At 42.7% G+C, this 15,069-nt stretch overlaps 1 protein-coding gene across 5 annotated transcripts in view; it reads right to left on the bottom strand.

Moving 5' to 3' along the window:
• Positions 1-9,631: 9,631 nt before the first annotated feature.
• SENP2 (SUMO specific peptidase 2) overlaps positions 9,632-15,069 on the bottom strand; it is a 34,279-nt gene continuing 28,841 nt past the window's right edge. For 4 of the 5 annotated variants that reach the window (XM_047732166.1, XM_047732147.1, XM_047732181.1 and 1 more), the window contains 2 exons: positions 12,460-12,555; positions 9,632-10,936 (listed from right to left, as the gene is read on the bottom strand). In XM_047732166.1, the coding sequence (XP_047588122.1) occupies positions 10,874-10,936; positions 12,460-12,555 (159 nt within the window). In that variant the 3' untranslated portion in view covers positions 9,632-10,873. Of the gene's footprint in view, positions 10,937-11,897; positions 11,936-12,459; positions 12,556-15,069 lie in introns of all 5 variants that reach the window. The other variant, XM_047732157.1, reaches the window with a different exon arrangement.

Below are 15,069 nucleotides of genomic sequence, written 5' to 3'. Positions count from 1 at the left end.
GCGTTCATAGACCTATGGGGCCTACCAAAGACGGATGCTCCAAGTCCAAGCAGTCTTTGGAATATACAGGTGACACTAGATTGCCAGCAGTGGCCAGCCAGGCCTTTTGGGGTGACTGTTCATAGCACAGAAAGGACAGACGGAAGGGGCTGATGGGGTTGCCGAGGAGCCTCATTCCCCTTCTAACAAGCTCTGAGGGCTCCTCAGTCACTTAAAGTGTGTTCTTCACCCATGTCCATCCCCATTCCTGATTTTCTCCTTAGTCTGATTTCTGAGATGCTCTTTGTACCTCTAGTGTTTCTGCATGTGGCCGCCAGCTGTCCTCTCCCTGCTGTGCCTGGCATGACTACAGGCAGGGACAGACTCCATTCCTGTGGCCCTTACAAGTCCTGGACCCTCTGGCTGCGCCCTCCCTCCTGTCCCCTTTAGGACTCAAACCCACTGCCCTCTCAGGGACAAACAAACCACAGGCTGCTGTCGGAGAGAAGCCACAGGATTCCTGGCAACCAGGGTTACGTCTGAGAGCTGTGCCCCAGCCAGAGGTGTCCCTGTCAGATGAACAGAGAGACAGAACACCGTTAAAGGTAGAGCTTTAAATATAGGCCCAAGGGCTTGGGAACCAGTCTGTCAGGATGAAGCTGTGAGAGCGAGAAGACAGGACCCTCCAAAAATGCGCTCTTAGCTCTGCTGCCCCCGTTTCATTCCTTGGCCTTTGTTCCAGCTGGCAGAATCTGAGGTTTCCTTCCAGGTCCTAAACTGCCCCGTTGCCAAGCTGTTGTCTCTGAACATGGGAGAGAAAGGGAAGGAAGTACTAAGATGGCGCCTGGCCTGCCGTGGTACTGAGCACCCAGAAGTTGTCCTAGGGTTGCAGAAATGAAGGGGAGGCCACATGGAGAGGCAGAAGACAGGAAGGAGATCGTTGGCTGCTTCCTAAGCAAAGATGTTCACCCTCATTCTCTGAGAACCCAAGTGCTGGACGAAATCCTGCCTCAGCTAACTGTAGGCCAGAACAGCCTCACGCCCGCGCTGGACTCGGAGGGAGCGCTCATCGCATCTGCCTGAGCTCAGACCACTCCCACTTCTGCGAATCCCCGGACTTCCTGTCTTTTTTTTTTTTTTTTTAAAGATTTTATTTATTTGTCAGAGAGAGAGGGAGAGCAAGCACAGGCAGACAGAATGGCAGGCAGAGGCAGAGGGAGAAGCAGGCTCCTGCTGAGCAAGGAGCCCGATGCGGGACTCGATCCCAGGACGCTGGAATCATGACCTGAGCCGAAGGCAGCTGCTTAACCAACTGAGCCACCCAGGTGTCCCACCCGGACTTCCTGTCTTGAGAGGATATCCTGACATCCCAGAAAGTCCTACTTATGTGACTTTATGCAAATAAAGGACAGTTGTTAAATGGGGCCTTAGGTCAACAAGAAAGGTTTTATTCGTGAGCCTGCACTCAAAAAGCCCCTCCCTGCTCCCTTGGACAGATTCCCTTGAAAACCCATGACCCCTAGTTCTTTTGAAGGTACTGCTCTCCCTAGACTTGGTGAGTAGCCCCAAACATCCTTTCTGTCCTGGTAAATTTTCCCTCTAATTAGACTTCTAGATGTTATTTTTCCATCCAACATGGAGCTCTAGAAAAGGACGAGGTTGCTTTGGCCTGCTACCACAGATGTCTAACAACACTGCTAGCAAATTCCCTGGGTATTTACAGTAAACTCTTGCTGCTGCCTTTTATTTCCTCCTTACATTCCCCTTAAGGAGCTGACAAATGGAAATTTAAGACTTCTCCCATTTGCACTACCCCAGGGCAGGCCTGAAGGCAGGGACGGACTGGGACTCTATCTGGTACCATAGCTCCCTTTTCTTTACTGGGGTCTCATGTCCTCATCAGGAACACAAAAGCCAGCCCGGGCCCAGAAATGTTCTCCCTGCTCGCCTGTACGGGAGCAGTATAACCTTGGAGACCAGCCTCTTGGAGACGGGTCTCCTTATTTGTAAAATAAACATTTAAATACAGCAAAGTCCCTCCACGTCAAAAACAGCTGCTGGTTAGCAGCCTTCAGTATTCCTTCTCATGGTTTCTCATCCAGTATCGAAAAGATGAAAACTTAAGAGCACCAAAAATAGACAAAACAACTAAAAGCAAGGGAGACTGACAGTAAGTGATATGGAACTGGAAAGGGAAAACTTCAGTGCCTGGCCTGGTCTAGTTTCACAGAAGCCCTTTTTTGAAAGATAGAAACACACATACTTGCCATCTCCGGGGTCACCCACCACTTCCGCCTTCCCCCTGGAGGGAATGCCAATGGGGGGTGGGGGAGAGCAGTGATGGAGCTACAACAGCCATCTTTAATGCAACCCTGAAGCCAAATGTTAATTAAGGAAAGCTCCCAACACCTTCGAGGATAAGGCCACATCAGAATGCTCGGACTCACTGGTACCTGAGAGAGAAAGCTATCCTTTTAAAGAAACTGTTATTTTATGTCCTTTGTTATAGCAACAAAGCAGCATCTTAATGCGACCAAAAAAAGAGATTCAGACCTAGAGAGATTCTGGCATACTTTTGGATAGAACTGAAGTTCTAATAGGATACAGAACAAAAAAATTATTTACAAAACAAAATAAGCAAAAATCAAGCTAGTTTCAGCTATCTCTGCTCCACCACAAGACTGCCAGAAAGAAGAGAAAGGGCCATGACTTGAGAATTTCAATACCAGTCATCTTTCAGGTGTGAAAACTTCAGAAAGATTCTACTTGCAGGGATTCAGATAAGAGAATTCCTATGTCTTTGAAAATAAGTATGTGAAAATGTTTCCAACTAAGAACTAAAGCCAAATGAAACTCATGTTAAAAAAAAATAATAAGCATTGAAACCAAACTGGAAAGTTCAAATTGTTGTAAATCTATAATTACAACTAAATTTAAAACTGAATTTAAATATCAAAATTACCCTAGAAGAGGAAGCAAAACATAGTAATGATAAAATCCCAAAACACATATTAACAAAGACCAAAAACGTGTGAAGTGTATACGGGAAAAGTAGGGGGAAAACCAAAAGTGTCATAATTGGGACAAAACTGATCACTGTGCCAGAGTGCTAGCTGCAGAACAAAAATCCACGGTCCCCTCTTCCCGGGCACTAGACCCTTGTCTGCTGGTCTCCCTTCTCTTGCGGAACCATGTGAACATGTGAACATGTGACTAAGCACGAGGTTGGAGCCACGCCTAGCCCAGCCCATTGAAAATTGCCTACAATAGCTCCCACAGGGACTCCGTGCTGGCCAGACCTTAAGGATTGCCATGAGGGGGATGACACCCTTTTCCACAAACAGTGTAAATATTTTAGGCTTTGCAGGTAAGACTGTGAAGTGACACAACGATGCTGCCTCCAAGGAGGGACATTTGGCAAATTATATGTGCTACATATCTGACCCAGCAATTCCACTTCTAGGAATCTGTACCAAAGATATGTTCTCAAACACCAAGCGACACAGAAGGCACATGCACTGAAGTCAAAGTTAATCGACTGAGCCACCCAGGTGCCCCTAGAATAAACTGAGTTTTTTAAACAATCAGGCACAAGTGTTTTTAACATGGTATCTTTACTAATGTAAAAAAGGAACGCAACATGAATACTTACACACCTAGCTATATTTTCAAAAAAGGGAAGATTAAAAGCTATTAAGTTACCTAGACAGGGAAAGAACAGGGTGAGGCAAGGAAACTGTTAATGTATCTTGGTGCATTGTTTTGCTCTTGGACCAATGTTTATGTTTTATACAATTAGAGAAGTAAAACGCAAATCCCTAAACACCAAGAACAAATGAATCTAACTGTGTATCAAATTGATACACATATCAAGCATAATTACTAGGGAAAAAAATGAAGTGATTTTAAGAGTATTTTCACATGAATCTCCAGTGGGATATGGTCTAAAAATAAAAAGAATTGCAAAGAAATCTTAAAATGTATTTAGTGACCTTGTTAGTTGTTATGCTGGATATGTTGAAAATTATTTTAAGTATACTGTGGGGTAAAAACAAATAATTATGTGGATGTTGTAAGCAACCAAGGTTTTCAAGATTACAATGTAAAAACAAGAAAATCCTTAGACTCAGGGTGCCTGGGTGGCTCAGTCGATTAACTTTGACTTCAGCTCAGGTCATGATCTCAGGGTCCTGGGATTGAGCCCCACGTCTGGCTCCCTGCTCAGAGAGAAGCCTGCGTCTCTGGCTGCTCCCAGTACTTGTGCTTGCTTTCTGTCAAATAAATAAAATCTGAAAGAAGAGCAAGAGCGAGGAAGAAAGAGAGAAAGAAAAGAAAGAAAATCCTTAGGCTCTCACCTTGGAATTAGAAATCGTCCCTTGGAAGAAAAAGTATTTTCTAGTCTGGCGATTGTAAAGGCCTAGAAGCACCCATAACCCAGTGGTAATCAGCATTAACACTGCTCAAATTCTGGCTCTACAATTTCTCGCTAAAAGAAATCCTTCAATAAATGGCCGTTTCAGGCCTGGAGCAGGAGATGTGTAACGTGAACCTTTAGCATACCAGTTAAGCAAGAAAGCTATCACCCTCAGACTTGTGGGATTCTGTCAAAAGAACGCAGAAGTCCAAAATAGGGCATTTGACATCCAATGGAGTACTGATGAGTCAAAACATATATTCTTTCCTGTATGAAGTGCATTTCAGGGTAACCAAATAGTTTCTTTAACAGAAGAATTCAAGAGTTCAGTGAGCACAGAAGTAAAGACAGAATTAGAAAAGTACCATTTGTACCTTTTAATGAAGTAAGGGGCCATCAAATTTAAAACCAAGAAGAGAAAGATGGACAGGAAGTCTTAGAGCCCGAACCACTGATCTTAGCGCCACTAAGCAGGACAACCAGATGCAATACAACAGGGACAGCAATGAAGTGTCCTCACCTACTTCAACCTGAATCCAGTCCAGCCGCTAGATTACACTTAACCAGTTTCTATGAAATACAAGGGCTGGTAGAAATATCTAAGCACTATCAAGGAGCTCTAAGCCAAATCTGGAAGGTGGGACATGCCACAGGACAAGGCAATTCCTCTAATAAGAGTTTAGGGAGGGAGACCCCTGCTGCCTGTGAGTCTCAAAGAGCTTGGTAATCATCAAAGGTAACACACACATCAAATAAGGTTTCTATCTATCTATCTATCTATCTATCTATTTATTTATTTATTTATTTGACAGAGAGAGATCACAAGTAGACGGAGAGGCAGGCAGAGAGAGAGAGAAGCAGGCTTCCTGCTGAGCAGAGAGCCCGATGCGGGACTCGATCCCAGGACCCTGAGATCATGACCCGAGCCGAAGGCAGCGGCTCAACCCACCGAGCCACCCAGGCGCCCTCAAATAAGGTTTCTTATCTGAAACCTGAATTAGACTCCAGAGACCACTATAACTACCTACCACAGATCGGATGGATTAAAGCAGAAATGTATCCTCTCACAGTTCCAGAGCCAGGAGACCAAAAGCCAGGTGTCAGCAGGGCCTTGTGCCCCCACAGGCTCCTCCAGCTTTCATGGCTCCAGGTTTCCGTGGCTCGTGGCGACATCACCTCAGACGTGGTTTCCATGGTCTTACTGCCTCCTCCTTTTCTTTAAACTCCCAAAACGAGTTTATAAAGAAGAAAGTAACAGCCCAACCAGACCACCATTATTAACACTCGGTATCTTCTTCCAGACTTTTAAAGATATACAGATTTTTTTTCCCCACAAAAATTAGTATAAATATAGACCTTGCCTAGGCCCATTTTAACACCTCCTTTTCTGTCTCAAAACTCAGTCTCTCATTATACGGCCCGTGACTGCATTTGAGCCCACCCAGATAATCCAAGATGAACTCTTTTTTCTCAAGACTTTTAAGTTAATCGTCTTTTGTCACAGAAGGTAATATTCACAGGTTCCAAGAATTAGGATGTGGACCTACCATTTTGGGGGCCACCATTCAGCCCACTATATATCCTGATTAGAGGAATAGAACAAAACATTTGTTAAATGATCAGGAAAATCTGAATATGGACTGAGTATTTGATGATATTAGCAAATCCTTATTCTGTTAGATGTGAAAATGATTGAGGATTTTTGGTTTTTTAAGTATTACTAGGGAGACATTCTTAAATATTTAGGTAGAATGACACATGAAGGTTTTGTTTTAGAATACTTAGGGACGCCTGGGTGGTTCAGTCAGCTAAGCATCTGCCTTTGGCTCATGTCAAGATCCCAGGGCCCTGGGATCAAGTCCCTGCTCAGCAGAGAGCCTGCTTCTCCCTCTGCCATCAGTCCTCCGCTTGTGCACTGCTCTCTCTCTGACAAAATCTTTAAGAAATAAAAAATAAAGATTAAAAATTTTAAAAATACTTAAACAATGGAGATACACATTATCCTGTGTCAGCAGTAATCAGTCAAAATACCAATAGGTGATTTTTCCCCTAATTTGTTTTTAATATATCTAACTTTAACTCGGGAATTTTGAGAATTTCTCCTAAGAGAATGACCCAAACATGGTGCAAGATGGTATGTGCAACAATACTAAATATAATAAATTATGTTATAGCCATATTCTGGAATACTATGCAACACTAAATGTATTTACTGACATGAAGATACGTTCGAGATAAACTAAGTAGAAAGGGGGTTATATAGCCATATATATGTAGTATGATTCTATATTTGTTAATAACAAAAAAGATACATGTGTGAACATGTACAATTCACACTTACTTATATATATAAGAAGGGGCATATACCAAAGGCCAGAATATATACCAAAATGTTAATGTTCAGTTATTAACTCTGAATGGGGAGTTTGCAAATTCTCATTCTTTACCATTTATCAGCATTTTACTTTTCTACTACGAGAACCTATTATGGATACAATGAAAGAAAATCGGAGGCGTGACTCCAGACTGGATGGTCACATGGCCCTCAGGAGGCAGCTTGCGTGCTAGAGGCCGGTGGAGGCAGCGCTTCCCCAGTGTATTTTTGAGGTACGTTCTTCTGCACTTGGTGTTACTTCTGGCACTTTCCAAAGTGTGTTCCATACAATTCCACAAGTGACACACAAAGGAGGGTTCCATGTCCAAGAGTTCAGAAACGTGAGGTTCCAACATTAATCTGTTCTAATGTGTGCTGTGCGTCCCAGGAGGAAAAGCCACGGAACACACACATTCATGGACCATTCTTTCACGCCCTACATAGAAGTAATAGGACTTGTACTTAATATAGTTTAGAAATGCCAGAGCACAAACCTGAAGAACAAGGACTATTTACATATTTCCACTGAGGGTCTGAAAGCTTCTGGCCCATTTTCCTAGACTGAGACTAATTCATCTCAGAAGAGTCCCACATTGACCATAGTTTTGTGGTCTCCAGCTTTATAGTTTTAAACATAATTTGCATCCTGCTGTCAGGTGATTTGGAGCTGAGCTTTTTTTTTTTTTTTTTTTTAAGATTTTATTTATTTATTTGTCAGAGAGAGAGAGGGAGAGAGAGCGAGCACAGGCAGACAGAGTGGCAGGCAGAGGCAGAGGGAGAAGCAGGCTCCCTGCTGAGCAAGGAGCCCGATGCGGGACTCGATCCCAGGACGCTGGGATCATGACCCGAGCCGAAGGCAGCTGCCCAACCAACTGAGCCACCCAGGCGTCCCTTGGAGCTGAGCTTTTTAAAGTGGATTTCTATCCATTAGTGCGTTGAGAAATCAGCTCGGTGGTCAAAACCTACACTTTTATAAAAAAAGAAATGACACTATCGGAGTTTTAGCAAGGATAAGTAGTGTTTTTGTGAAACTTTTGTGTCCACATAAAATCATATTATATATATATGTGTGTGGTGGTCACAATAAAAAATACAAAAAATTTGCAATCAAAAAAATTTGAAAGCCACTGAATTAAATACATGAATTTATTGGTAAATAAGATAAAAATCAACACCTGCTGATTTGATAAAATCAATACTATTTATTTATCTATTGATAAATAGATTAAATCAACACCTATTTCAATACACCCAAACTCTTCATTTTATAAATTAGGTAAATTAGAAGGAAAAGAAGTTATCAAAGCAATACAGCCAGCTAGATCTCTAACTTAGAAACAATACCAAAAGTCTGTTTGAATATTGGGTGCTTAAAAGAATTTTTGCTCAAAGAAACAAGAGATCAGGTTCCCAATTAGTTCACAAAAGCCAATTTAAACTATGTAGCTTAACTATAATACTAAAGTTATTACAGACTTAAATTTCTCAACCTTGATTTATTTGTATTTGAGGTTCAATAGCTCTCCAAGGACACATTCTCCCAGCACCAACCAACTCCTTACAGTGCAGGCAAACAGCCACCACTCAACGTGGCATTCCTCAAGTTGTGCTTAGGATTTCAGAGGAGAACAGATCAGAAGTTCTAATAGTCTTTGGCAACTGAGGTAGAATATAGGGCTCTCCAGAACATCTTCCAAATGCCCCAGGTCTATGTCCCTCCCACCACATACCAGCTCTGGTATAAGGTCAAACATGAGAAAGATACTTGCTTACCAATTGTTTTTGTGGTTTTTTTTCATCTTTATCAATCTTTAGGAGAGACTGCCTACTAAAAAAGAACAATGGTCCACTCAACCTTTTTTTCAGATCCCCAAACTCCTGCAATTTAAAAAAAGTATGTATCTACCACTGGCTTTAATGTTGATAATTGGCTACTGGTAGGATCAGCTGTTGATTTTATCACCTGACTGCTTTTCTCATAAGCTGTTTAAATATAAAAATTCTATTACTGCGAGGCCCTATAGCTCAGGGGTTAGAGCACTGGTCTTGTAAAAATTCTATTACCGACAAGTTTCTCTGCACTGAGAGAGACACATCAGTGTCTAGAGAAGCACGGCCTGTGGCAACTATTCAGGAACTCAGGGTAAACTAGGATGCCACCCTCTAGCTTCACGCTCTGCTCTCACCAATTTCGTTATGTCCTGGGAGATGATTAAGGGCTGTCCTGAAGAGTACACAGTAGTGGGCAGCTCAGCGAAAGCTGCCTGGAGCAGCCCCTCAAAAACTGGTGTTAACATGAACGAAACCCCAGCGTCACTCACTGGGGCAGAATACAAACCGCCATTCCTCGGGATTTACCGCACGTGGAACAAATCTTAACCGAGATACTAAATTCTCAGGGGAAGCCTCCAAGAGCCAAGTGGGGACCAGGTTTCTAGTATAATGCTGACCTAGTAAACCTCTGGCTTTTGGCTTAACCAGCTGCTCGATCCCAGCACTCACTGACACAGCTCCAGTAGCCTCCAGAAAAGGCTCTGTGCAGCCTAAGCTTGAGGGAGACTCAGCAGAGCCAGCTCACCCTTTTAATCAGCATCCAGCGCGGGCTCTCCGGAGTACCTATATCAAGCAGGCACAACACTTTCTGCCCAGCCCCAGATCCCATACCAAGACTCTGACACATCTCTGGGGAAAACTGGCTACAATACCATGCCCCTGGGACCAGCGGCCATGCCCTCCAGGTGACAGACACGTTGACTCATGGCGAACACATGCCCGACTTTTCTGGTTTTACCGCCTTGCTTTTGCGCACCAGGACAAGTTTGGGAGGTTTAGGTACGGAAAGGATTAGAAATCATTTCAGCATATACTTTTCAGGTTCTGCCAGACAACCTTTATTACATCGGAAAAGCAACACTAGGCACTAGATCTTGCAAAATATGTTCTGACCAACTCTAAACTTTCTGAAATTAAAAATGCGTAACCACTGTAAAGTTTTTAATGAACAAAAGAGTTAAATACAAACTTTCATATGCAAAATAGATTATTGTATAACTGGCAGCCTCAGAGCCAAGTACTAAATTTTCTTCCAAATTTCAGTGGGGATGGAATGGGGGGAGGGGAATGTAAATCCTAATGAGTACAAAACTTAATTTCGGCTTTATATATAGAAAAAAAAAACTTTGAGGAAAAATAGCTTTTACAGTGAATAGTATCTTTTGAAATCAACGGCCCAGGCCAGCCCTTACAATTCTGAGGTTTATACTCAACCAGATCTAGGATGAAAATGAAGATTTCAGGTTTACAGTTACTTCAAATCCAGTTTCAAGAGTAGCCAAGTCACCTCATTTCCAGAAAGCACGGTCTCTTTAGGATGACCACAACACTCTTCTGAAGACGCGTGGAGAGCCACAGTTCCACTTTTCCATGCCCCCACACCAGTGCTGTCGTGTCAGGCGTGCTCTGGAAGGCGGCCGAAGCCCTCAGCCACAGCGCTTCTTCCGGCATCGTCAAGCCTCCAACATACGAAGATCTCCAGCTTCGAGCTGGCAGTCTCTGCTCCAGCCTTAGAGAAGTTCATTAACACTTCCTTCCTCCCCACCTCCCTGATTGCCCTCCTGATCTTCAGCTGGGAGTGGAGCTTGATTAACACTCCTTTCAAAAATAAATAGTTCAGGTAATTCAGAGTTAACTGAAAGAGCAGCAGCACATAGCCACAGCCCATTATGTCTGCTAATGAGTGAGCGAATGAACACACGTGAACAAACACACAAAAGACAAATCATAGAATAAATCCTGCATTTCCCACATTCACAGGGGAAAAGAAATCATAAAAAAAAAGTTATTAATTAGCGTTTGTTCTTGTGTGGGTTGAACAGTCCAGGCTCTGAGCAGGCACAGGCTCACACATGGGGTTGCAGGCAGAACCTCCACACAGCACGTCAGGACCAGGGTGCGGGAGAGGCCGGCGCGCACGCCCGACAGCTCAGTACCTGTGAGACAACAGAGGTGATGCAGGGACTTCTGAACCCACGATGCATGAGGTATATGGAAACATCCGTCCTCCGTGACAGAACCACCAGCAGCTCGAGGGACTGGGCGGGGCATTCTCACAGCAACTGCTGATGAAGGATTTCCCACACCATCTTCTTCCGGAAGAGAGGCATCTGGTGCTGCAGACAGACCACAAACAACGTATCACACACTACACAGTAATGCGCCCCTGTCAACAACCTTGTGGTGTAACCATGGAAGAAACCATGTCCTTTACAGAAGCCTTGACTCTTTCGTGTCATGGTTCAGACTTACAAAGCCATAAATAAGGAGGTTATACTGTTATTATTATATTGTATGTCTCAGAAACATTTTTACATGTTAAGGAAAATCAAAGCAGGTTGCAGAATTATACAACAGAATCCCACAACTACTTCATAACAAAGACGTAAACCAAAATGGAAACACCCAAGTGGTAGCATAATACGAAACTTTTCTTACAGATACTTACAGAACATTCTAAAATGAACATATTTTGCTTTTTTGAGAAAACATGAACTTTATTTAAACGAATAAAAATTCAAAAATTTGTTTTACCACATGTTGTACATTGCCAGTTCTCTTCAAACGGCCACTTTTGCCCTTCAAATCTCATGTCAGTAGGTTCAGAGAGCAAGTAACTCCTTGTTATTTAGAAGCATCAAAGAATGACATGGCTTTGTGCGATCTATTATTCTGCTTTATGATAATCACTATATGAGCCAATTTTCAAAGCAGCAGCAACACACAAGACAAAACCAAAATTACCTGTAACTCAACTAGTCCTCTTTTTGATGACATCAGAAGTTCATACCTTTAAGGTACTCCTGGTGTCTCATCATAAGACGGATATACCACTTTACTATGAACTAGTGATTTCCTACTGGAGGGGCCTAAAAAGTCTTAACACATGGATGTGTAAGTTATTTTAAATAGCTCAAAACATGGAGTTTAAAAAAAAATCACACATTTATTCTTAGTAAAACTGCTAAAACTAACCAATAAAAAGTGCCTTATTTTTTACTATAATTGTATTAATTCAGCATAGGAGCCCTAGTTATCCTATTGCTCACCAGCTTGGAATAGGGCCATTAGTCCTACTTAGTAAGTAGTTTGGTAGACATTTATCCAAATGAGATCTGTTAAGAAAAATATATTTTAAAGGGGGTTGGTCCTCAGTTATAAAAAGGTTGAGAATCCACTATTACAAATTCTCAAGAGTTCCCAACACACTCAAATTCCCACTCAAATACAGAGCCATGGAGAACCCTAAGTAACCAGCATGGAAGGGAAAGGCAGCATTTGTAGTTCTAGTTCAGACCCACAGCTTAACTTCTCACAAGGCTTTATTTCCCCGGGTGTCACACACTCTTACTTGCCCCCTCCTTTGGCCAAAAATATCAGTTACACTCAGGAGCTAGTGAACACTGGAGTTCAGAGATAGCAATTTGCCTCACTGGCCACCAAAGAGGAAGAGCAACCTAATCGTAGATGCAGTGACAAACACTGACCCCAGTAGGAGAGGGGCCACCCAGAAGGTGACAACAGTGATAACAGTGGCACGACTGCCATTGTTAACCTCACTGTGCACCAGGCACTGGGAACGAGCTCAGAGGTGAGCTTGTTCCCTAACAAGTCTGGGTGAGGAGGGGGCGTCACTCACCTGAGTAAATGTGATAGGTTTGTCCCTAGAGATATAATCTGCATATTTACAAGTAAACATTCCACAATCACTCCCATTCAACTGTTGAGGAATCTCCTAAAATTACAAAAAGGGGGGGGGGGCGGGCAGGGAGAAAGGGATAAAATGTCATCACACACAAAATCCTTTGACTTCTCATAAATATTACAGCAGATAAACAATATTATAAAGAAATGTTAAAGGTACTACACAAACCATCTTCATGTGGTATAAAAACCCCCACCATGACATGGAATTCATGACCCCCACAGAAAATATTTTTCAGAAAGAAAAAGAAAAGCAAAGTGAGACGACCATCTCTTGGCTCTCATACTAAGAAACCAAACTGAAGGTTTATTACTAGGAGCAGGAATTCTAGTCAGCATGGTTTCAGAAGCACTTTATAAATTCTGAAAAGGGCTAAATATGGCTCAATCAGAAACAGGCTTACAATAAAACTAACCTACTTCAATACTGCAGGGTTTAACTCCTCTTCTCTGCACAGGAAAATAAGAGCACAACTTTTGACCCCTATAGCTACGAGCAGGGAAAAGAAAAAATGCCTCTTAATAGGCTTTAATCAGGATCTCGTTTTGATGGCTCAATTCTGTACTGAGGCAAGAGCAGAGCTCACTACAAGCAGTGCTGAAGGCATCATAAACCAATCCACGTGAGCTAAAGTCATGCACTCTGGGCCTCTGCTGCCCGAATCTTGGCCAGCCCCACATTTTGGTTGTCAGCTCTAAGAAGCACGAGACAGTAAGAACAAAAGTCTGAATCCCCTGCTGGAAAATGTTCTAGATGACAAAAGCTCAATTTTTATTCAAAGAAATACAGATGTATTACATACAGATGTATGGAAACAAAGAAAGGATCGTTTGAACATGCACAACAGCCCCACATATGGGAGGGAGCTCATGCTTTTCTCCTGAGCATAGCATCTCCCACAGAGTGGACAGAACTACAGACTCCGACGTACAAAGGAAGAGAATCTGTTTTCTATATTACATTCCCCATCCCAAAACATGGTATTCATCCTAACAGACACCTTCTATCCGTGCTTTCCTCAGGAAATTTCAAAGCTTAACCTTCTAATTATTCATCCTAGGAAGGAAAATCCTTTGAGTAAAGGTAGGGGAGCCATTATACACAGGTGAGGGTTAAAACTGAATTCATGCAGCCTACTTTTACAAGAAGCCATTAGGACTCAAAAATGTACGTATTCTCAAAACCTGAATGAGATTCAAATCTGGCAAATATAATACAATGCATATTCACTAAAAGCGTACTTGAGTCTTGAGGACCTGTGGCATGGGACCTTTAAGACCTAAATAAGCAAAATTCCCAGTAAGTAACAAGAATTTTAAATCATTAGCACCAACCAAGAAAAATAGCTGACCTCAGTTTATTAGCTTTTCTGCTAATGAAAACGCTACATCCTAGCATAGAGTTATTATTTACAATTTGTTTTTTAAAGATGTTCTCTTATTTACCTGAAAGAGAGAAACCAGGGAAGTGGCAGAGGGAGAAGGAGAAGCAGGCTCCCCGCTGAGCATGGACCCCCCCCCCCCCCACACACACAATATGGGGGCTCAATCCCAGAAGCTCTGGTATCCTAACCAGAGTCAAAGGCAGACACGTAACTGACTGAGCCACCTAGGTGTCCCACAATTTTTTTTTTTTTTTTAAGATTTGAGAGACAGAGAGAGCATGCATGCATACAGGAGGAGGGGCAGAAGGAGAGGGACAGAGAACCTCAAGCAGACTCCCTGTGACTGTGGAGCTCAATACAGGATGGTTCTCACAACCCTGAGATCATGACCTGAGCCGAAATCAAGAGTTGGATGCTTAAGAGAGTCCAAAAAGAAAGGACAAATTGTCTGCACAGGAACGGGAGCTATACATCAGATGTCTCAGTAGCAACAAGGAAACCAGAACACAGTGGACTCACCTTCAGAGTTGTTAGTGAAGATACACTGACAACCTAGAGAAACATCTTTCCTGCATGCAGGTGAAGTAGACACATTTTCAGATTTTCACAGACTAAGAACATTTACTACCAACAGACACTGGCTACAAGAATTTTTAAAGGATATGTTTCCAAAAAATGATCTCCCAAGAAAAGTCGGAAATGCAAGAATGAACCCAGAGCCAATAAACTGGTAAAAGAATTCGGTAAATGCAAACAACCATTGTTCATAGCCAGTGATAATGGTGTGTGAATTATAGGCCTTTCCAACAGACAATCTAAAATAGTGGACAGCAACAGCACGTTCAATTGGCAGGAAGCAGATGAGTTGTGCGGCACGGGCATGGGCCAGGGCCAGGGAGGAACTGGAGGGAAGGGTTCCCAAGGGCCATAAGGAAGCTCTTGGGGTGATGGGCATCTTCATTATCATGAATGTGATGATGGTTTCACATGTATATACCTATGTGAAAACTTGCCCAATGCACTTTTCTTATGTCAACTGCACCTCAGTAAAGATCTTAAAAAAAGAGAGAGAGTCGGATGCTTAAGCAACTGAGCCACCCAGGTGCCCCAGCATATTTAAACAAGAAATATAGGCTAAGAAGCAGATATCTTGGTGAAAT

This window comes from Lutra lutra, chromosome 1 (genome assembly GCF_902655055.1).
Source record: "Lutra lutra chromosome 1, mLutLut1.2, whole genome shotgun sequence".
NCBI classification, from domain to species: domain Eukaryota; kingdom Metazoa; phylum Chordata; class Mammalia; order Carnivora; family Mustelidae; genus Lutra; species Lutra lutra.
This window is presented reverse-complemented; position numbering and strand designations above follow the sequence as displayed.